Below are 22,494 nucleotides of genomic sequence, written 5' to 3' on the forward strand. Positions count from 1 at the left end.
ATGTAAACTCACGTATTCATGATCACAATTAATTAAGCTTTGCACAACAGGGCTCTCAATAATGTGCATAGCAAATAATAATAATACACATGTGTAATATATTAATTAGTAAAATAAATACTTTTGAAAACTGGTCAAAAAGTGAGCCATAATGATCTGGATTGATTGACTTGATTGATTTTGGTCCGTGTACCCAAACACTGTGAGGCACACGAGGGGAGAGTCCATAGAATGAGCACAAGACCTGTAAGTGCTTATTGTTCTATTATTTATTCTATTATAGTTATATTTATAATTATGATTCATTTGTGGCCCACATTAAGTGTAGGTTGAAGTCCTTTCTGAAGAAATTTAAATACATTTTCTGTCCTTTGGTACATTTTACACGCATCAATTTGCAACGTTTGTAAAGTTCAACACATAAATTAGGGGATAACCAGCTTATACTGGAATATAATACAGCGAAGCTCCCAGTGATTCTGTGGTGCTTTCAAATAATTATTTTCATTGTTTATCATACTGTGTTATCTTTGCTGAGTCTTTCGCACTGTCCTTTTTTCTGTTTGCTAACTTCCTCTTCTTACATTACTCTATGAGTGCAGGCTGTATTATAGAGCATCCTGACTGGGTATGCCGTTGGGATGCAAGATGTTACTGTGCGGAGTTTTGGCGTGCTCTCTCTCAGTCTTCACTCCGAAGATTAAGAAGCTTTAGACCTGCAAAGGTTTGTGGTGTCATGCCCTGGCCCTAACCATGCAACATCAACTTTTGAAAAGACATGGCTGCACAACTTTGCACGTGCCTTCAGGGTTGCCCTTTTTGAATGAAGGAGAAAAAATGTCACAATAACAGCCTGCATCTCAAAGGCATACTGTGTCAGGGTACTCTAAAACAGCCTGCTCCTCTATACTAATGTTTCTTTCAATGTAAGAAGGGGAGGGTTAGGATTCTCTACAACACAGTCTGAAGGGGAAAAATATATGTTCTCCCTTCTAAATAAGAGGCCATGTTAACGCTGTAGCCTACACAACTGGAGCATGTGTTGATATGAAATGAGAAAAGGAGGTTAGAATACAGCCCGCACCCAGGAATGAGTAAATGTAAGGGCAAACACTACATACTATTACATATTAATACTAATATTTATAATCTAATGTGTGCCTATCCCTTTTAAAATACTAAGAAGGTGCTCTTTACTTACATTTTTATGGGATATTTGTTTCTGTTTCCCTTTGAACCTCCAGTTCTTTGCTTTTTTAAAAATCATAAATCACTGTGCAAAATATGGCACACGCTATAGTGTGCAGTCTGCCTGTACAAAGCATCCTGCGGCAGGACTGCGAGAATATTTTGCAGGTGGAGATGCAGTAGAAGCAGCTGGATCGCGCAGACCTCCGCCTCCACTGTCAAGCAATGATTAAACACAAAGGTAGGACGGAGAGAGAGGGACAGAAGAGCGAACAAACAAACAAGAACACAGAGAGCAGGATGAGTGTGTGAGGAAGGAGCTGAATCACATCACTCACTCCATCTGAACAAAAAAATAAAACAGACCAGAGAGGTACAACTGACCTCACAGTCTTGTGTAGACTGGACCTATATTTGTAGTCGGCGCGCGCGCACGAGTCCGTCTGAACTTGCTGAACCCATTTTCTGCGCGCGCTGAAAAATGTGCCAGGCTTGCAGCATCCCGCGGACGTCATGGCAACCTGTGGGGAAGCAGGCGAGCGCGGACTCGTAGTGAATGTGTGCTTGAGCTCGTGCACAGGTGTGCGTGAGCCGTCTGATGTGTTGTTGTAGTCTGTACTAGTAGTCGAGCAGGACGATCAGAGGGGAGAGCGGTGCAAGCAGCACCACCACCACCACCAGCAGCGGAGGAGGAGGAGGAGGCAGGGCGGGAGGCTGGTTTAGGATGTTGCGTCTGAGCTGTCGATTAGGCTGATCAGAGCCGGAGCTACGATGCAGTGACAGTCTACGGGAAGACACGCACACACACGCAGCGGGGGAGAAGAGGGGAGAGCACCACGCGAATGCGCACGGGAAATGATCCGCTCCTAGACTATGGCACCGTCGGGCTCGCGTAGTATCAAGCGAGGCTGTCAGAGAGTTTTGTACTGGATCCCGGTCCTGTTCATCGCTCTGATAGTGGCGTGGTCATACTACGCGTATGTTTTGCAGCTTTGCATAGGTAAGAATGAGCTGTCTCGGTAGTAAGAGGGATGATGTGTGTGTGTAAGAGAGAGAGAGAGTGTGTGTGAGGAAAGGGGAAATGCCCCTAACTGGTGTGTGTGTGTGGATTTTTTGAGATTGGGTGGAAACACATTTCCCTTTCAGCAGTTTGTGAATCAGGCTTGTTATTTATTTATTTTATTTTGGCATTCACAAGAATGTCTTTATTGTTCACGCAGTGTGTGTGTGTGTGTGTGTGTGTGTGTGTGTGTGTGTGTGTGTGTGTGTGGACAGTCACATGACAACAACACTTCAGCCAGTTGTCAGCATATTGTTGCAGGCAAGTGAGAAATGTGTATTTTCACAGTGCAACTGGAGGACTGTGCAGCCTGCTTTTATTATGAAGTATGTAGCACAGGGTGTGAGATTGGGATTGGACCATCTGTCTCAGATTATCTGATTCTAACGCCTCTATCAGCACTATCTTAAAGTCTTACTGTAATAGCTTCAGGTTCAGTTTGCAGTAGCTTCATCGTGTGACAAACACTGCAGGCATTATCCTATAGCAATAAAAGTCTCTTATGGCTTTAGTCAGGCATCCTTCCTTCACTTCCCCTCCTGCAGCTGATTATTGGGTGGCGCGGTTACAGACGGCGAGCCTCCTCGGTGAGCAGTGAGCACAAAGTTGACCTGGATAGTGAGTAATGGTTTCTAGGATGTCTCAGTGGAGTCTCGGCAGCCTACTCTTGTGCTCCATTTGGCACATTGTCAGACCACAAGGAAAGAAAATCTGCTCTGTCACAAAAAAGGGGGAAAAAAAGAAGGGGGGGGGGGGCACAATAATGGAGAACATCTAATGAGACCAAACAGAAGCAGTTTGATGTTCTGGCTGATTGATCCTTTATCTGATCTTCTCCAAATTTAGACAGACACCAGAGCTTAGAGTGTGCAGGAGTCATAGTGTCATGACACAGCAGCTAGATCCTGTCCCACGATGAACCTCTTCTAGAATTACAGGTCACCACGTGTCTGCCGCCACCCACAAGACTTCTTTCATTACTTCAGGGGAATAGAAAAATAGCCTTTTCTTTATAAAACTGCACTGTTTTGCTGAACAACGGGGAAACAAGAGCGATGCTCTCGGGTCACATGGAACGGGCTGATGAAAACAGCAGCAGCAGGCCAGGAAAGTGGCCGCTCGGGGCCAGCGTGCTCTCCGCAGCCATACACAGAGTCAGTTGTGTGAAAGCATCATCAGCTGATACAGCTCGCTCATCAGCTCATGTTAATCCCATTGTCTGGCTTACATAATTCACCCCCAAGCTATCTGAGGTTGACCCACTTTCCTGCAACCCCCCCCCCTCACCCACAACATCAGCCTTTTGAACAATCGATCGCCTTTTAAAGATTGTTAAAGAACTGAAGTCAGATGCTGTTTAGCTTCTTGTCCATTTTTGGAGACACTTTTTGTCAGGAATGCAAACACGATTAGGGAGCGCTGATCCATGTACATGTCCTTAATCAAACACACACACCGTCAGACTCTGGGGTTTTTATGCTGGCATGGCAACATGCACACAGTTTTTGACTGTGTGCCACGATTCAACTCCTTGGCTCACCTATTCTGAGTGTCTGTGTGTGTGTGCACGCTGCGTTACTGCCTGATTGCCAAAGACAGATGATTCCGTATGCTTAACTAATCATTGCTTTGAGGTAAATGTAAAAAACACCAACAGGTCTTAACCTCTGCCTTTCTAATGTTTTAGTCCAGCGCTGAAGGTGTGTGTGTGTCCGTGTGTCCGTGTGCAGGTTTTTTTGGGATGCTCATCCAGGTGCTCCTGTCAGCCTCCAGCTTCACCCGGTCCCTTCAGTGGGAATTCACACACTCAGACACAGACACACTCGCTGTGCAGGATGCTCCTTTGTTTTTCACTACCTGTACTCAATGCTCAGCTATGGAGGAACAATGAGTCAAACTGTTTGACAGGGAGCGTGTTGCATATTGATTTTGTGACTGGTGTGAGACCCGACGTTGGGACGGAGGCTCTACAGAGTCAGCGTTTCTCCGTTTTGCTGATTTCAATTCAGGCGCTGACTGATGGCCGAGCATGTTGACAGTCACAATGAGAACCACCCCACACGTGGGTCATCCCCAAGTTAAGGAAGAAATGCATATGTGAAAAATCTGTTTCTGGTAGTCTGACTGTGCCTTTTCACTGTTTCCCTTTCCATTCTTCAGAGTCCATTGAAGACACAGGAGAAAAGGGTAAGTGCTTTATAATGGCGTTTATCATCCTGAGCTCCATGAGGCAGCTGTTCTCTGTTAGGTGTTGAGCTGAGTGGCCTTTTAGTCTTTGCAAAGGTAAGCCCTCCAGCTGGAAATGTGCCATTGGGTTTTGTCATTAAACTGTATGTTTAAAGGTTTTTATTTAGTGTGCATTTCACAATATGGAGGTAAGTTCAAAGACACCAAATGAAGACAGGAGTGGTTTGTTTTCAGCAGTCTTTTTAAGGAGGGAAGTTGGATGGAGTTAAATATTCAGACTCTCCAGAGGATAAATCCTGATAACTAGTAGCATTTAATGTCACCGACAGGTTAGATTCCACCTATTTTTTAAAAAAGAAACATGGCTAAATAATGTTAAAATGCATGGAAATATAAATTAATTGCTTTGTCAGAAGACCTATTAAGCTGTTACGCTGTAAACTTCATTGTCATAGTTGGAAAATTCCAGTTACATGAAACTGATCTCAGTTCAGTTCAATTTTAATTATATTGCGTCTTTGTCTCTCTTCGGCCGCTCCCTTTAGGGGTCTCCATAGCAGATCATCTGCCTCCATCTCACCCCGCCTCCAGCGTCCTCCTCTGTCACACCAGCCCTCTGCATGTCCTCCTTCTCTACATCCTTCTCTGAGGTCTTCCTGTTTTCCTCCTGCCTGGCAGCTCCATCTTCAACCTCCTTTTTCCTGTTCTGCACACGTTCAAACCATCTCAGCCTTGCCTCTTTAGCTTTAATCTCCAACCTGAGCTGTTTTTGTCCATTCTGGTCACTCCCAATGAAAACCTTTGCATCCTCAACTCTGACACCTCCAAGTCCGCCTCCTGTCTTATAGTTTATTACAATTTATAACCTCACTACCATCTTGTAAACCCTCCCTTTGTTTCTTGATGCTATCCTTCTGTCACAAACCCCCTGATGCTCATCTCCACCTGCTCCACCCTGCCCACACTCTCTTCTTCACCTCTCTTATGCATTGTCTGTTGCTTTGGATGACACCAGGCATTTAAGCTCATCCACCTTCACTACCTCCTTGCATCTCCACTGTTATACCTCCACTATTCACGCAGATGCATTCTGTCTTGCTTCTACTATAGATTTTCATTCTTCTTCTCTCCAGAGCATACCTCCACCTCCAGACTCTCTTTCACATGCTTCCTACCAAGTTTCATGAAATTCAGCTCAGTTGTTTTTGCTGACAAACAGCAATGGCACACTTCCACCCTGGCGCTCGCTTTAGCAGAGGAAATAATCAAAGAGACTCTCTGTAAATGGATTCTGTGCCTGCAATAAAATTTCCATCAGCACACACTTAAGGCATCTTAAAAGTAATTAAGCTGCATACTGAAGCCATGATTGGCTCAATGCTGAGTTTATACAACTTGTTCATTGAGCCCGATTTCTCCTTCACTTTGATTTACACCGTCCCAGTGTTTGGCACAACAACAAATAATAATTACCGCAGGCTGATTTTTAATACTCTACCGATTTTCCAATGAAAAAGGCGAAACTGAATCACCAACATCGTTCTTGTTCAATGGAGTGTACGCGCACCGCTGAAAATTGACGCTGGTGTTCTTCTTTCTTGTTTTTGCTTGCAGTCGTATACTTGCTGGTGTACCATGTCGTTTTCATCATGTTTGTGTGGGCGTACTGGCAAACCATCTTCACCAAGCCCATGAACCCCCTGAAGGAGGTGAGTGTGTCCGACCGTGACGCAGCGTGCATGTCGCAGTGTGAAGGGAAGCTGTAGTTTAGCGCTTCCCTGTGTGATTGAATGCTGCATTTAGACTAATAATACTCTCCAGTGGAAGTGCCTGGATCTGCACTCTTAATGGCTCTGATCCTGGCCACAGCACTTAAGCCCCGCGGGGTGAACGCATGCATACATCTTAAGAGAAAAGCCACGGTTGCAATTTCCACAGAGGCGAACCGCAGACACGCAGGCAGCAATCATTGGAATAAAAGTCCAGACTTACATGTGCTGTGCTGTTTGTTATGGTTATTTGTTTCCAGTGTTCGGTTATAAATTGTCCCGGTGGCTGCGAGGGCTGGAGAAAGCCCCCCACCCCACCCCAAAAAAACCACCAAAAGAAAACCCAGAAACAAATGGAAGAAAGTGCCCTGCTAAGTTGGCTTTCACAGTAGTAGAAATTCCCGCATTACTGATTCTCACACAGCATGGGGCTTGTCTGGCAGAATAATTCAATCGGTTTTAACAAATGCAAAGGGGCGGTGAACAGCAGTGATGGGAGATTGGTCTGCTGATAAATCACAGGTGTTGTTTGCCTTTCCCTCCGTGCTCTGCCCTCCATAGTTTCACCTGTCCCACTCTGACAAGGAGCTGCTGGAGCGTGAAGATCGGGGAGAGTCTCAGCAGGAAATCCTGAGGAGGATAGCCAAGGATCTGCCCATCTACACCCGCACCAACTCCGGAGGTACAGTAACGGCACGCGGTGCCGCTGAGGCAGAACAGCTGGAATAGTCAAGACTGACGCGCAGCTCTCAGAGCTCATTTCAGCGCCTGTCACCTTGTTAGTCTGTGGTCAGGAGTTAGGAGAGGCTGCTGGTACTGCTGCTGACGGCTGTGTGATTGAATTGGCTGTGTCTCCTCAGCAATCCGTTTCTGTGACCGCTGCCAGCTGCTGAAGCCTGATCGATGTCACCACTGTTCAGTCTGTGATAAGTACGGCTCCTCGCTCATGCACCTTTAGAGAACAGACCGCACTATTCGCCGCACGCAGGTGCACAGAGAGTTACTCACAGTTTCACTGACGTCTCACCCTGCTGTGTTACAGATGCATCCTGAAGATGGATCACCACTGCCCCTGGTATGGAGTGACTGTCTTTTATTTAACACACAGTATTGGATTATTGACACTGCATTAGTGCACCGCTGTACTCACGTGCACTTATGCTCTTTAGCGATATAAATTCCCTTTCAGTAAAGCCCCACAGCAATAGAGTTTCACTGCAATCCATCATACTGAGATTGCACCACATTGCCAGAGCATTCAAGATAACTAGCAAACAGGCCTCGTTTAGACCACACAGCCCAGCCCACTCTGCCCTTAACAGTTTCATAATGGAAGTGTTGCATATCAGGCTAGTGGAAAAAAATATAGACTAATTTTTTGGTGGAATTTTCATTTCTGCTTCCAATAATTTCATCATCACCTCTGAGCAAATTTTGATTCGGTGTTCCAGCTTTCATTTTTATCTAAGTCAGTAAAGCCTTCTGGAAAAACAGAAAAAGTTTCCCACCCCTGACGTAGATGCACAAACAGCTTGATTTGATACTCTAAGCTACCAGCTGGTTCTGGCAGCAGAGGGAGACAAGACAAATCCGATCCTAGTGTGTCTAATTTTTGGTAAACACGATCAGCTTGTTGGCTCTCTTGTGAATAATGCACCATATCTGGTGTTCAGGGGAAAAACAGGAGAATCAGTAGGAACTGTGTATATAGTTTATACTGGGACATGAAGCAATAAAATCTGAGATTTCTAGTTATTTATTTAATTAGCTGGTTTTATTTGGGAGTGAAACCACACACACCTGTGCTGGCCTCTGATTGGTTAAAAGGACTAATTGCTGGTTGATGATTTTTCCAGCTAAAAAACACAAACAAATTCACAAACACCTGATAGAAACACTACATTTCTGTCACTTTGCTGCCTGGCAGACTGTATCTTCCCCTTTTGTTGACTGAGCTATGCGTTTTTATTATAAAAACCCCTTTAAAAAGCTGAAATAATAGACACAAATGTAACAGCTGCTTTCTGTCGGCTTAGTTTCATTAGCTAACATTAAAAAAGGTCCCTCCCCCTAGCCCATCCCTGCTGCTCTGCACAGCGATGTAAAGGGTGTCCGAATTGTCTCAGGAATATTGAAGTGTGCATACAATCGTTTCCATCAGCAGCCTGCGTCCTTTCATCCATTCGTTATTTTGCAGGGTGAACAACTGTGTGGGATTCGCCAACTACAAGTTTTTCATGCTGTTTTTGTTGTACTCGCTACTCTACTGCCTTTTTATAACTGCTACGGATCTTCAGTACTTCATCAAGTTTTGGACTGTAAGTACGAAGCGATCATGGTGTAATATGTCCGTGCGTGAATGTGTTGTTGTTGTTGTTGTTGCTGTTGTTGTTTTTAAACAACTTGTTTAATCACAGATGAATATTTATGTTTTACCCTTTTTCACAAGGCTGGAGGTAGAGCACATTTCCGCCTAAAAGAATACCTGGTATGAACCAACCAGCTACTAAATTAGAGACTGCTTCCCTTAAAACAGCTAGTTGAAGTCTCTCCAGTTAGAGAAAACCCGCTGATGAGATTTAGTTTATTCTTGTGTCAGCTTTGTGCCGGTGTAGCTCTGTTAAAGTGTGTGTGTGTGTTTTTCCCTTCTCAGAACGGCCTCCCAGACACTCAGGCAAAGTTCCACATCCTCTTCCTCTTCTTCTCGGCCTCCATGTTTTCCGTGAGCCTGGCTTCGCTTTTCATCTATCACTGCTGGCTCGTCTGCAAGAACAGATCCACTCTCGGTAGGTAGCGTCCTCCGCGCCCGCATGCGTGCGTCTGTGTGTTTTGAGTTTTGACGCAGTGTTTGCAAAGCCTCAGCTGGACACCAGCGCTCTGTTTTCTAGGAATCTGCCTCCTCTGTTTGCACAGCATCGTCTTTGCACTAATGATGAAGGATGCTGTATGCCTTTTTCCCCCCTTTCTCCATCTGTCACCATTCTCATCAGCACACTGCCTTGATGAGCCTCTTTGGGCTGCTGTCAGACAGAGGAGTTTCCCATTATGCGTGCACAGTGGCACACTTTGTCCCTGTGCGTGGAGGAGAGTGGATTATCCAGGGGAGTATGTTACAGTGTAATGCAAAGACACAAGGCTGGGAGCAGTAAGCAGCTTAGTAAGAGACACTGATACGGTGTTCAGAGGGAGAAGTCACACCTGGCGAAACAGCCTGAGATCTAGTTTTTCCTGCACAACAAAGACACTTTGATTCAGAGTTGTTTTCTCGATGCCACAGTTCAGCCTGAGTGGGTCCCGCGATGATCCGCTGTTTGATCGAGCTCCAGTTTAAAATTAGCAGATTGTGCAGAGGCTGAGGAGGGAGTGCTGTGTTTCTAATTCTTCTTCTTCTTCTCCTCATCTGCTGTTACAGAGGCAGTGCGTTCTCCTGTGTTTCGTCACGGCACAGATAAGAACGGCTTCAGTCTGGGCTTCAGCAAGAACTTCCGCCAGGTGTTTGGCGATGAAGTCAAATACTGGCCAATCCCTGTCTTCTCCAGGTGAGCTCATCAAAAGCAGCTTGAAAACCACTTCTCAAATACCAGACAAAGCATTTGAACCAGTCATAAATGATTAACACCAGCCTACAGAGGGTTATTTTACAGTTTATAAACCCCGATGACCACTAAAATTTCAGTCTAGCCTGAAGAGCAATCAGGTCAGAGACTCGAGGAGCTGCTTCAGGATACAATAATGTGATCAGTAGAATTATAATCATCCCACACCTGCTGAGAGGCTAATATGTGACTGAAAAATGTCCAAGCATGATATCAGAGCATTCTTTTATGTTTTTTTTCCCCCTGGTATCTTAAGTAAAGTCATACAAACAGCCTATTCAGAATGTTATATTATTAGATCAAAACCAGCTCTGAATAATGCCGGCATAAACATTTACACTTACAGTCATGTGGGGAATTCACATTTATCTTCTTCATAATCATGTCCTTCAGGCAATGTTGTAAAAAAAGAAGCAGTTTAGGGAATTATTTTAGCATATTTAAACACAACGTTGTCAAAGCAGCCGTGAATGAATGAAGTCAGCAGTGAGCTCAGGGATTGCTGAGCATCGCCACTTAGTTTGAAACAAAATGGTTCAAAAGAGACAGAAAGTCCCAGAAGAGACAGCAGCAGAGCATTAGATCTCAGGAAACAGCAACATCACCGCTGTGAGTTGATGCTGATGCTCCAGTTTTGCAGCTTAAATATTATTTTGTGACTATACAGCAATTTGGCAGTGACAGCTATATGAACTGCAAAGTAACAAGAATCTGACCTGCGATAAAAATGGAACATGGACTTCCTGGATGTCACGTTACAATTAACTACACGCCAAGCTATGCTGTTATTTAAATGTAAATATCTGATGTTTTAAAGAGAAAAGCTGTAACCGTGCTTATTTGTGCTGTAAAGTTGGATTTTTTTAACACTGTAGTCGATGGGGTTTGATGGAATGTTGGTGGCGGGCTCAAGTGGCCACTAGAGGAACTGCAGCTTTTAGCATTTCACAGCGGTTGGTATGAATAGCAGTTTTTGGTGGCTAGTGTTACCTAACAACACTGCATTGCATAACTAACTTTGCAGAGTCGTTTTCCTGCCTTGATTATCCATACATGCTTTAATGTTTAGCTTTTTTTAATCCTATAATTTCAAGGGACTCATATTCAGTAAAAACATACACAGGTTTGCTTTAACAGACTCTGCTTAAACTTAAATATGCATCCATAACATAGAACACTTACAATCTGCAGTAATTGGATCATGACAACTGTGCTTCTTCTTGTCTGGTGGCCTTACAGTTTAGGCGATGGCTGTTCGTTCCCAACCTGCCTGGTGAATCTGGATCCGGAGCAGCCCTCCTCACCAACTGGCTCCAACCCAGCCAACAAGAGGTGAGTAAAAAATAACACCATCCAATTAATATGTGAACTCGAGTACTTTACAGAAACAGAGTCTGCACAGCTGCATATTAGCCTATAGGGGTTTTATCAATTGTGCAGATTTAATTATGCAAGAAAATAGATCACCTGTTAGCAGCTCCATTATCAGTGATGGGTCTCCAGGTTTAGATTACAGGAACATTTTGCATTGATTTTCACCCCCGGTTCTGTTTGTGTAATCTTAGTGCAGCAGAGGGCCGTCAGTTCCCCTCCAAACCACTCAGAGAAAGCCAGAGTCGTCTGCTCACCAGCACCCCCTCCTGGTCAGAGAATGAAACTGCAACGGACAAGGACAGAAAGGGTAAGATGATGCTCCTTCTGTAGGGTTCTCCGCAGCTGCTTGATGATAAAACAGCAGCACTGTACCAAGGTCTTGAGCCACTCATTTTCAGAGGAATGGTTTTTTTTAGTAGCTATTGATCAAAGGCTGAGGTATGCCAAATCACACGAACCAGACTGAAAATCAGGCCTCATGGGGTGATGAATGCAAATTTGAAAATTTTGGCTCAAAACATTGTTAGTATGTGCGAAGGAGGTCAGGAGTACGGTGGCCCTGAGAGGCCAAACACACTGCAACTTAAGAAAACACCAGCAATAAGAAACACGTTGCAAAGCACACAAAACAAAGGGGAAAAATGAAAACAGAAATAGGAAAAAACAGATTTCCAAAAGCAAGGGAAGTGTTTTTGGGGAGACAATAACTCGACGGACCAGTTACAGGAACCAAAATATGCTAAGAATTGCTCTGGGAGACACTTAAAAGAAGTGGAGGATCTATCGGTTTTATGAGGAAAGAAAAGATGAGAGGTAAGTGTGTTAGCCTAACTATTAGCCTAAAAATTCGTCATCAGTATTATATGAATCATCAGATTAACACACACCTAGCATATTTTGGTTCCTGCAACTGGTCCATCGAGTTATTGTCTCCCCAAAAACACTTCCCTTGCTTTTGGAAATCTGTTTTTTCCTATTTGTTTTCGTTTTTTCTATTTCTTTTTTCCTATTTCCGTTGTGTTTTGTGTGCTTTTGCAGCGTTTTTCTTATTGCAGCGTTTTTCTTATTGCTGGTGTTTTCTTAAGTTGCAGTCTGTTTTTGTCCACTCAGGGCCACCGTACAGGAGAGACGGTTGTGTTGACAGCCATCAGTAAAACACGTTGGAGGCTCTGTAATGGTTTGGGCTGGATTCCCCTCGGTCGTGTTTGGGATGTTGTCATAATTTATGGAATTATTATTCTTTTTTGCATGGCAAAAATCCCAAACACGCAGTGCAGTGAAATATATGTGTGTGTGTGGAGCACCATCAGTCATGGATTGCTGCACCTATTTCCCATTTTCCAGTTAAAATGTTAAAAACTGAGTGCGAGCTCAGGAGTTTTGCACAGTACTGCACTCCAAGATGTTGAGTAATGTTCCACCTGTGTGTTTGATTCAGGTGCCAGTAACCCAGGGATGACCATAGAGAACGAGGCGTAACCACGTTTGACACTACAAACCAGAAAAGTATGTTTACGCTCACGCACACCTTACCTGCAGAATGAGATTCAGGATTATATTTTTAAAATTCACGTTTCCTTGTTTTGTCTCGCAGGTCTATGCTGCCCCCTCCTCTGTGTCCGTGCCTATCAGAACGTGACGTGGTGGTGACATCATATTTGTCGTTTTCCATTAGTGCACCATGCTTATGAGAGACTGACTTCGCTAACAAACCGGAGGAAAACATAATAATCGTCATTTACTTCTCTTATCGTTATTATCTGCTGCTGCCTGAAAGTTGGAACAAGTCGACCGTATTTGAAACTGCATTCCAATTATCCCGTTTTCTTTTTTCTATACAGACAAGCACAGAGCAGCAACAGAAGAGCGGACTTTTTGCACTTTGAACTATAAGTGAGCTGCTTTTGTACGTCCCAGTTCAAAAGTCTGCAAGTCTGTTCGTTTTCAGTCGTTCTCACAGCGTAGCGCTCGAGTAGATGCAGTTTGCCAAATGTTTGCTCTGAGTATAGATTAGTAGTGATGTTAATGTGCTATATAACTGACATTCCTTCAGACATTTTTCTTTTTCTGTTTCTTTTTTTGTCGTTTGAGGGGCTGGGGGCAGGTTTCTCCACCCGCTGTGTTGAGTATTGTGCAAGTTGATGAAATGATGCATGCTCTCATCTCAGGATGTCAACGCAAACACACCTTGTGAAGTGAACGTGTCCCCCGCCCACCACAGAAAAGAGTAGTTAGTAGTAATTAAATTCCAATAAGGGCTCTGCTAGATCTTTATAGCATATATGAGGATGTTGCCGTCACACCTAAAAGCTGGTGGTGCTCTGTGCGTATGACAGCGCCCCTCCCCCAGTCCCCCCTCCTGCCAAATATGTCCTACAGTCTGACGTCAAACTGCTGGCCAAAAAGCTTCCCGACTGTTCTGTCTATGAAGGGCCCGCCAGCAAAAACAAGCCTTTGTGCGATGCTGCTGCAGATTCTGTTGATTGTTTTAATATCTCACATGTTGTGGATGTACTGCAGAGCAAAAAAAAAGAAAAGAAAAAAATCTGCTCCGGTCGCTTCGTGTGGTTCACTTTGACCTTCTGAGGCTGGAAACGATTAAAAGCGTCACTGAAAATTAAAGAATGTACGCTCTTCTCAAAACAAAAAGCTTCATAGTGACAGTCAGTGTTCGATCTCTATTTTTCTATTCTTCTGTGTATGACTTAAAGACTATATGGATGTGAGAGGCAATGTACTGTACAGTTGTGATGCCTTACAAGAATAAAATGAGCTCATCTTCGGTCTCACTCGATTCTTTAATGGAAGAACGCGAAGCCACTGAAAGATACGATGGTAGAAAAATTTCAAGCCTTTATTTACAAAATCATCTAAAAACATTCCTCTTTTTTATTGCATATTCTTCTTCGACTCGGTTACAGTGAGAGAAAGACGTACTGCAGAAAGAGGGAAGTGCTTCAGCTGTCGAGTTTCTGTCACCGGAGGTTAATAAGCCGTGAGCCTACGCTTTAACACGCACCTATGCAAGTTCAGGATACTATTCAACAACAGCGTTTATTCTTGTTTTTGTTTCTTTTGTACATGCGGCAGTTTTATGCGGCATGAATGAACTGGAAAAGCAACACTTGAAGGGAACCAAAAAGCACAAAAAGTCTAATTCAAAGGTCAGAACTACAAATGAACTCCCGCTTGTTAAAAAAGCACCGTCACTTCGAGTAAAACATTCCTCTTCTTTTATTTCAACACTAAAACTATAAATTAAAACAAAAACTGACTCTCTGGTGGTTACTCAGTGGTTACCTCGGCACTTCCTACAGCTTTTATTCTGTTTTTCTTCCCAACACATTTTTGTTGGTTGGCTGAGGTGATGTGTATCCATGATGTTTACACGCACATCAGTGTGCATCCATTCTGACCAACTGATAATAAAGAAATGGCATCCACTTGCTTTATGGTCTGCACTGCTTTAAAAGGCTTATTACAGTGGACTTAGCTCTTACTCGGGTCGTTATAAACTTAACATTAACGGGACCGATTAGAAAAATCCTCAAGATTCAAGTGCATGTAAACACACCCCAACTATCAGAGAGGAAATCTGTGTGGACTTAGTGTTGAAATGGGGGCAACTAGTCCATGCCAATAAATTAAAAAGTTAAAAGATAAGAATGCAGTTATTATTAAGGCTGAGCGTGGTGAGAGTTGTGATCGTACAGCTTTACATGTTCACAATGTGAAATGGGAACATAGAGAAGGCAACAAAGAGGCCAGAGAGACACACAAACACACCGGAAACATTTTCAGCTTTCCTTATAAAATCAGGTTAGAGCTTTAAAGTGCAAAACATTTCTACAGAACACTTTAGGAAAACTAAAATCCCACCTTTTTAAGCATGTTAAATTGAACTGAACCGACCACACGCCGTCTACGCTGCCTCTTAGGAATAAAAGACTAAACTCAAACATGCAGTTGTTTGCATGTGTGAGGACAGCGGTGATTCTTTTTTTTTTGGACCATCATATTCATTGGTCTAAAGTGAGCAGAGCCTATGAGAAACTTGAGAAACAGCTTGCTAAACGATGCACGTGTAGGTTATTTTCTTCTTCCATTATTATTGTCACTCGGGAGCTTGGCGTCAGAGCCGCACTGATTTTGGGTGTGAAGTGCAGGATGGGAAGAGTTTCGGAGCGATGTCACGACTGCTGCTTGTTAGCCTCTTCTTCATAGGCGTTTCCGGTTCCGTTCTGGACATAGGCGGAGCCTGAGCCGAGCCCGTACAAGTGACCACAGTACTTTGCATCGTCGATATGATCCTCAAAGAACATCTATGGGAAGGATTACAAAAAAACCCACACAATAATACAATCGATTAGTGGTTAGGATAACACACAAAGTGTGAAAAAAAGATCACGTCAAAGTGTACCAAGTAAATAAAGGGCCAAAATTACCGATATCAGTTATTGGTATTGGTGATATTGATATCATAGTGGTATAACTTTCCAGAATAATTATTTAAGACAATAAAACAAACCTTCCAACACACATTACTGTTTGTAATGCTTTCATTCAAGGTCAACACTATGCTTCCTCAAGCATTCAAGTCACATGACTTCAGAACAACTAAACACAGCAGAGCAGGGAGGAGGGGGTGGAGCCTGTGTGAAAGAAGCGCTGTTTGCACTGCCATGTCTACTTTCTGATGATTGGGAGTAACGCACTGAACCTAGAGAAGAAAAACAAAGTGAAGTATCAATTCTTTCATGCTGGTATCGATCCAATACAAGTACCAGCGTTAGTATCGATACTTGCGATATTTGAATCGATCTGCCCACCTCTATCAAAGCGCAATAAACCTGTATTATTAGGTTTGGCCAGCACGGTGGGGACTTTTCTGGTTGCTATGGGAAAACCAGCCTACTGCTTACTTCAATCCAGAATTACATTCAAAGTCCGGCTCCTCACATACAACGGCTTAAATAATCAGGCCCCATCTTATCTTAATGACCTTGTAGTACCATATCACCCTATTACAGCACTTCACTCTCGCTCTGCAGGCCTACTTGTTGTTCCTAGAGTATTTAAAAGTAGAATGAGAGGGAGAGCCTTCAGTTTTCAGGCCCCTCTTCTGTGGAACCAGCTTCCAGGTTGGATTCGGGAAACAGACACTATCTCTACTTTTAAGATTAGGCTTCAAACTTTCCTTTTTGCTAAAACATATAGTTCGGGCTGGACCAGGTGACCCTGAATCCTCCCTTAGTGATGCTGTAATAGGCGGAGGGATTCCCATGATGCATTCAGTATTTCTTCTTCAGTCACCTTTCTCACTCACTATGTGTTAATAGACTTCTCTGCACTGAATCATATCTGTTATTAATCTCTGGCTCTCGTCCACAGCATGTCTTTATCCTGTTTTCCTTCACTTACTCCAACCAATCACAGCAGATGGCCCCGCCCCTCCCTGAGCCTGCTTCTGCTGGAGGTTTCTTCCTGTTAAAAAGGAGTTTTTCCTTCCCATGGTCACCAAGGTGCTTGTTCATAGGGGGTCATATTATTGTTGGGTTTTTCTCTGTATGTATTATTGAGGTGACAGTGGTTGTGATTTGGTACTGTATTAATTGAATTGAATTGAATATTATTTATGACATTAAACACTTTACTGTTGAGTTTATGGTCAGATCAGTCGTCAAACAATCAGGATGTGAGTGAAGTGCAGACTTTAAATCACAGAGTTTTACAAAAGTACTCCATTAACGGTTTAGGACTTGAAGCCATTTTTACAGTGTCCCCAGCTCTATGTTCATGTTGACCATACTCTCAGCCTTTCTCAGAGACTGAAGTTTTTAAACTGATTACATGTATTAAACACGTCTGAGTTTTGGGTTGATAACGTGTTAACCTGTATTATAAACTGGGTCCTTATTCTGATCCTCTCCACTCTCGAACACGGGGTACGTACCTCTCTCATCTTGAAGAAAGCCATGCCTGTGAGCAAAGAGTCCGAACCAGCCTGATGTTGTGGTCCAATCCTCTCCAGCTCTAGTTGCTCAGCTACTTCCTGAAGCCCACCCTGAAAGCAACACACTTGAGATCAGTGCATGCAGTCAAAGTAAAACCTGAGGGATTGCATCAGAAATCAAGGTGATTAAATTAATAAAGCAGGAGATGCTGCGTGCATGCTGCTGGAATATTTATAGAAGCACCTTCAGGTTTTTACAGCTCTTCATGAGGTACTTGACATCGTAAATGACTGGGAAGTACAGGCGAAGAATCTCAAAGAAGTCCACCTCCTCCTCAGGAAGGTTAGCGTTGGACAAAATCTTAATCAGGTATCCAAAGTCATAGCCACTGTAAAACACACACAGCACACACTTTAACAAAGTTGCTTAGGAGCACAGCAGCTGGTGTCAAATACTATATCACTTTCAGTCTCCAAGGAAACAAAGATAACTAAGAGTTTCATATCAAAGAAACATTGAAATAAAAATACACTGTAGTTATAAATTCCATTGTGGCAACTGAGAAAACTAGACGAGAATAAAAGTGACATCAGTGACCTTCAAACCCAATCTTTGGTCTTTTTGTCCCATTTTTTTTCTCTTTGGTATTTTTTCATACATAAAAATGAGAACAAATGATGTGTTTTTGTGAAAATCTGCTAGTAACAAAGTAGTTAAGTTAGTAGTTAAAACCAGTTCTTTGCAAAGTAGTGTGTTAGATGTGGCTACAACACTGGTTCATCTCTTGAGTTAGGTGCATTTAATGCTAGGACGATTCAGAGGTCAGTGCTAAATGGCTTCACAAACAAACAGAAAAAAAAAAACATTCCTCTGAATATTTTCAGGTACAAACACTTGAAAAAAATCAGTGAAAAAGTCGTCAGTGTTCAGAGGAAAAGTTTGAAGGAGCTTTAGAAAGCCTGACAGCAAGTCTGGCTGCTTGGAAGCAACATGCAAAGAAAGACGGCACAGTGCTGTGTTTTTGGTGTTAACACGTTTGTGGCTAAATAATCTTGGTGCTCTGTAACATTTCTTATTAAAAAGACGAGACAAGACAAAACTATTTGACAGGTTAAATATAATTTCAAATTGAAACTAAACAGCATGTCTGAACAGCTCAGCAGACATGTAATTTGGTTCAAACACTCATATTTGAAGAGCTTTTACAAAGGTAATATATAATATTCAAACTCGGTGATAGTGTACCAAAGGTAAAACGCTGTGTTTCTAATAAGTGCTTTGTTATTAAAGAGTAAAAAATTGTGGAAATCTGCCTTTGCTGCCATGTGTGTATAAAATAGCTATAAGCCAGTTTCTGGATGTGAAGCAGCAGGTAAACACAAGTGTTACTAATGACACTGTGAAGATTAAGTCAGAGCAGAATACCTGTGAAAAGACAGCCACTTGACTCCGTCGCAGAGCACCACACCTGATGTCATCAGCAATTCTGCAAAGTAAAGCGTCTCAATGCCTTCGTCCTCGTGCTTCTTGAACTGAATCCCTGAAGTGGTCAGGAGCTCAATGGAGTCCTGTGCATACATATCTTCTCTAAAGGGGAAGAAAGTCACAAACAACAAAGTCAACTAGGTAACAGGTCAGTAATCAGTTTAAGTTTAGGGATTATAATGTTGCTCTTGAATGACAAATAAACTGGCCGTACGAAATTTTACAACATTAGACGATCAACTCATGTTTAATTTGGACAGCTTTTTTCTGGGGGACAAAAAAAAATGTGTAATAAATTAAAATGCCAAGTCTCAGGATTCATTTGAGTAGGTTTAGATGAATATTACAAAAATGTAAGGGAGATCAAACCCTTTAACACACTGCACCTAAACTGCAAACAGTGAAGAAAAAGAAAGCCACAAAACTAAACAGAAATGTACTAGAAGAATATCCTCTGTTCAAATAAAAACTAAAACTAAAAGAAAACGTTGATTGCCAAAATCAGCTGGTTGGGTCTTTTGTGGATCCGCAGAAAAAATATATAGATGGTAGCAACAAACTATGAATGCACTTCAGGATGCAGCGTACATGTTTTTCCTTCAAGAAACGACTCCCTGTCCATGACTTCAGAGCTCTCACCACTGACAGGCTGCAGTTTGCAAAAAATGTACAAAAAGAAATAAAGTAGTGTTTTGGAACCACGTTCTGTTTGATCAAACCAAAATTTACCTCTATTAAAATGATTAAACATCTCTAGGAAGGGAAAAGCTTGGAACATAAAATGCCACATCATCATCTAACATCGAAGGGCTTCTGTTAGGATTCGTGCACGTAACCCTGCCAAACGCCCTGGCTCACTGGTGTTGATGATTTCACTGCTGGCAGAAGCCATACGTTGAATGCAGAGTTGTGCTTACATTCAGCCAATTGCATCAGAACCTGTTGGATGTTTCATTATTCAGCAGGACTACAATCCTCTACATAAAACCAAAAGGCTTACAAGAGTAAAAAGAAGGAAAATTCTCGACTGGCCGAGTCAGCCCTCTGATTGAGCGCCATTCCAAAAGGTGGCGGTAGCTGACACAAGCAGCAAAGAGCTGTACGTGAGCAGTTGAGGACTGGGAGATCATCAGCAGGGAGGTTACAAAGCATCTGCAACTGTCTTTAAGTCAAAAACTCAAAGCAGTCGCTTACAAAACTGCAAACACAATGATTTTGTGTGTATTTGAATAACTTTTGAGCACCAAAACTCTGGGCCCCTGTCTCACACACTTCTCTCTATAGTTTTAATGCAATACTCAAAATTAAAGCTGAGACTTGGCAGTGTAGTGTAGTATTAATTGTTTTATTTCAAACTTAGTGTCATATTGAAACAGTGCGTAGACCAAAAGCTGTCCAAATATTTACAGTCGGGCCTGCATGTAGAAACGATTCATGTCCCGTTAAAGCTGGAGTGGAGACTTTTACACAGAAAGAAACAAACTTATTTTACATCCAAGTCCTTTGTCAAATGCATTCACACAAAGCGGATCAAGCCCATCAGATAAATCTCTCAACATTTTGTATTGACAGATGGATACAGTGCCACACTACAGTAGTGAGTAAAGGCATGGCACGGTTTTCTTACTGTCAGAAGGCAGACAGCAACAGCATGTCCACACTGCAGAGTTAACTGCAAATCTGGACACATCTAAATTGAATACGAGAAAAATAAAGTCTGATCAGTAGAAGGATTTTGGGGGAACTTTGTATTGCTGGTTTTTAGGGAGTCAAAACCCCAGTAGTGTGTGCAGTTACAGTATTTCACAAGCAAGACAGCATCTCTGTCTTTCCAGCAGCAGTGAACGCTGTCTGTTTATTATACTTAAGAACGAGCCAGGAGTACTGTAAACAATGGAGCATCTTCGTATGTATAACATGTAGTTTAAAAAAAAAGTCAAGAAAGGATTTACTATTTGCACGCACTGATGGGCCGTTATCAGCTGATCAATCCATCTATGGGGCTCCAGCAGGAATACAACAGACAGACAGACCGGATTGCAATCTTACGTGAGGTTAAACTTAAAATTGAACTGCCACGTTGACGTCCCGGGTGGGTAGTCCCCCTGCTCGTTCATAAATGTGAGGCCCAGCTGTATTATCTTGAGCAAATCCACATTGCAGCGCAGCAATTGGTACTGATAGTCAGCGTTGCTTCTGAACTCTCCGATCGGTCTGGCTACAACACCTGGAAACTCCGTGTCCTGCAAGCAGACGAGTCACGATGAACAATGGAAATGTGGGCACGGAGAGGCGCCGCGACTGTGGCACCACTCACCATAGCAATGTAGTTGTACTTTCGAATGACATGTCGTATCCTCTTCAGCTCCTCCTCCAGGTTGTTGGCCCAAACCTCACATATTCTTTGGCTGTGATCCACAGTAGCTGCGGGCATAGTGCCACTTCACCATGCAAGGAGACAAAGAATTGTACTTGAATATAAACACAACATCTGCAACGTGGTGCATAAGTGTACTGTCATAGGTCAGCATATTACATTAAAGGGGGCTGAACAAGTGCACTTTAACACCTAAACCAAAGGCACAGAAGGATTCCTGACACAGCACTTGACTGAAAACAAATGAGGCTTCTATATTGGGCACAGGAAATAACTTTAGCCTGCTTGTGGTACACTGGGGAAGCTAACTTTACTCGCAGTTAGTGTTTCTATTCTAGTATAATGTATGCTAACTGTTGTTACAGTGGGAGGAGCAGCTATCTCCTCATGATGAGCAGGACGGGCTTAGCCGACTGCTCTTCGCATTAGCTCGGGTTTTCGGCAGCACTTCGGCTAGCTAGGTTACCTGCAACAGTTAGCAGGCTGCAGAGCTAGCATTAGTTAACACGGGCAGGAGGAATAGGAGCTCTGTAATGAGACAAAGCAGCTCCTGCAAGTGGACAGCTAGCTCACAGATAACTGAGACTGTGTGCAGAACATGAAAGAGACTGGTGCAAGCACGCACACACAGACACACACTCGGCGCCACTTTGATACAGCAAAGGTGAACGTAGCTTCGTTAACTTACCGTTCCCCAAACCGGGCGGGTGTGTGTTTTAAGCGTGTACTATCAGAAAACTGTTAGTTTGTTCCACGTTATAGTGTCGGGGGAGTTTCCGCTAACTTTTAAATACTTTATATTCAGTATCGTATTGATGTCAACCTACGGCTGCCATCATAGCTGAGCCTACAACTGGACGTCATCACGTAACACAGCAACGTCATACGCGTATATACGTGTGTAAGTATAGCTTAAGCACAGAGCCCTTGAAAACTGTACTAATTTTTTTTTTACTATATTAGATATGCACTAGTGCTCCAGTCAGTATAATGAAAATGAATACATGAATAAAAGTCATTTCAGTAAATAAAAACACAACAACAACAACAACAATAATAATGTTGTTGTTATTAATATTATTATTTACTTTTGTCAGCAAAGTATGAACACCAAAAAAAGACCAACCCAGCAGCAACGTTTATTCTAGAAAATGATTAGAAGAAAGTTCGGTTTCTACCACAAAAGAAAGTTAAAAAATCACAATCAAAACTAATTTGGTTATGATTGTGACAAATATATTGCAGCATTTTATTCTCCTAATCCAATCACATTCATACATTTAAGAATACTTTAACCTTAACCTTAACCAACTAAGTTCTAGTCTTGTGGAATACTCCAAGTTTTTTTATTGATCCGAAACCAAGTAAATACAGGCTCCGTATTACATTAATTTGAATCTATACCAGCAGCTTATGGACGGTAGAGCAGTGTGTCATGATTTAGAAAATGAATTATCATCAGTTTGCAAATTTTGAACACATTTTAATGGTCACTAAATCGTCA

General features: G+C 42.7%; 2 protein-coding genes across 2 annotated transcripts; one reads left to right on the forward strand and one right to left on the reverse strand.

The window, feature by feature from the left end:
- Nucleotides 1–2,003: 2,003 nt before the first annotated feature.
- On the forward strand, nt 2,004–13,101 carry zdhhc2 (zDHHC palmitoyltransferase 2). The gene is made up of 14 exons (XM_085361444.1): nt 2,004–2,188; nt 4,409–4,435; nt 6,050–6,144; nt 6,766–6,886; nt 7,065–7,134; nt 7,247–7,279; nt 8,402–8,522; nt 8,654–8,692; nt 8,858–8,990; nt 9,617–9,743; nt 11,040–11,132; nt 11,366–11,481; nt 12,613–12,680; nt 12,769–13,101. Exons 1-13 carry the CDS (start codon nt 2,062–2,064, stop codon nt 12,651–12,653), a joined length of 1,143 nt encoding a protein of 380 aa, XP_085217570.1. The 5' UTR covers nt 2,004–2,061; the 3' UTR covers nt 12,654–12,680; nt 12,769–13,101.
- Nucleotides 13,102–14,030: 929 nt separating this feature from the next.
- On the reverse strand, nt 14,031–21,838 carry cnot7 (CCR4-NOT transcription complex, subunit 7). The gene is made up of 7 exons (XM_085368627.1): nt 21,679–21,838; nt 20,931–21,054; nt 20,663–20,856; nt 18,554–18,715; nt 17,372–17,516; nt 17,128–17,238; nt 14,031–15,496 (listed from the first exon to the last, which is right to left on the reverse strand). The coding sequence occupies exons 2-7, from the start codon at nt 21,045–21,047 to the stop codon at nt 15,365–15,367; spliced, it is 861 nt and encodes a 286-aa protein (XP_085224753.1). The 5' UTR covers nt 21,048–21,054; nt 21,679–21,838; the 3' UTR covers nt 14,031–15,364.
- Nucleotides 21,839–22,494: the final 656 nt, after the last annotated feature.

The sequence above is a fragment of the Diplotaxodon limnothrissa genome, linkage group LG2 (genome assembly GCF_057381915.1).
Source record: "Diplotaxodon limnothrissa isolate DT_005_m linkage group LG2, D_limnothrissa_male_GT1.1, whole genome shotgun sequence".
NCBI classification, from domain to species: domain Eukaryota; kingdom Metazoa; phylum Chordata; class Actinopteri; order Cichliformes; family Cichlidae; genus Diplotaxodon; species Diplotaxodon limnothrissa.

Bases quoted from the DNA above. Each gene is read 5' to 3' on its own strand.
- zdhhc2 (XM_085361444.1), top strand. From the start codon at position 2,062: ATGGCACCGTCGGGCTCGCGTAGTATCAAGCGAGGCTGTCAGAGAGTT. The intron at 6,145-6,765 runs GTGAGTGTGTCC...TGCCCTCCATAG, and splicing joins CCATGAACCCCCTGAAGGAG to TTTCACCTGTCCCACTCTGA. The intron at 7,135-7,246 runs GTACGGCTCCTC...GCTGTGTTACAG, and splicing joins CACTGTTCAGTCTGTGATAA to ATGCATCCTGAAGATGGATC.
- cnot7 (XM_085368627.1), bottom strand. From the start codon at position 21,047: ATGCCCGCAGCTACTGTGGATCACAGCCAAAGAATATGTGAGGTTTGG. The intron at 17,239-17,371 runs GTGCTTCTATAA...TGTTGCTTTCAG, and splicing joins AGAGCTGTAAAAACCTGAAG to GGTGGGCTTCAGGAAGTAGC. The intron at 15,497-17,127 runs GTACGTACCCCG...TCCTTCCCATAG, and splicing joins CTTTCTTCAAGATGAGAGAG to ATGTTCTTTGAGGATCATAT.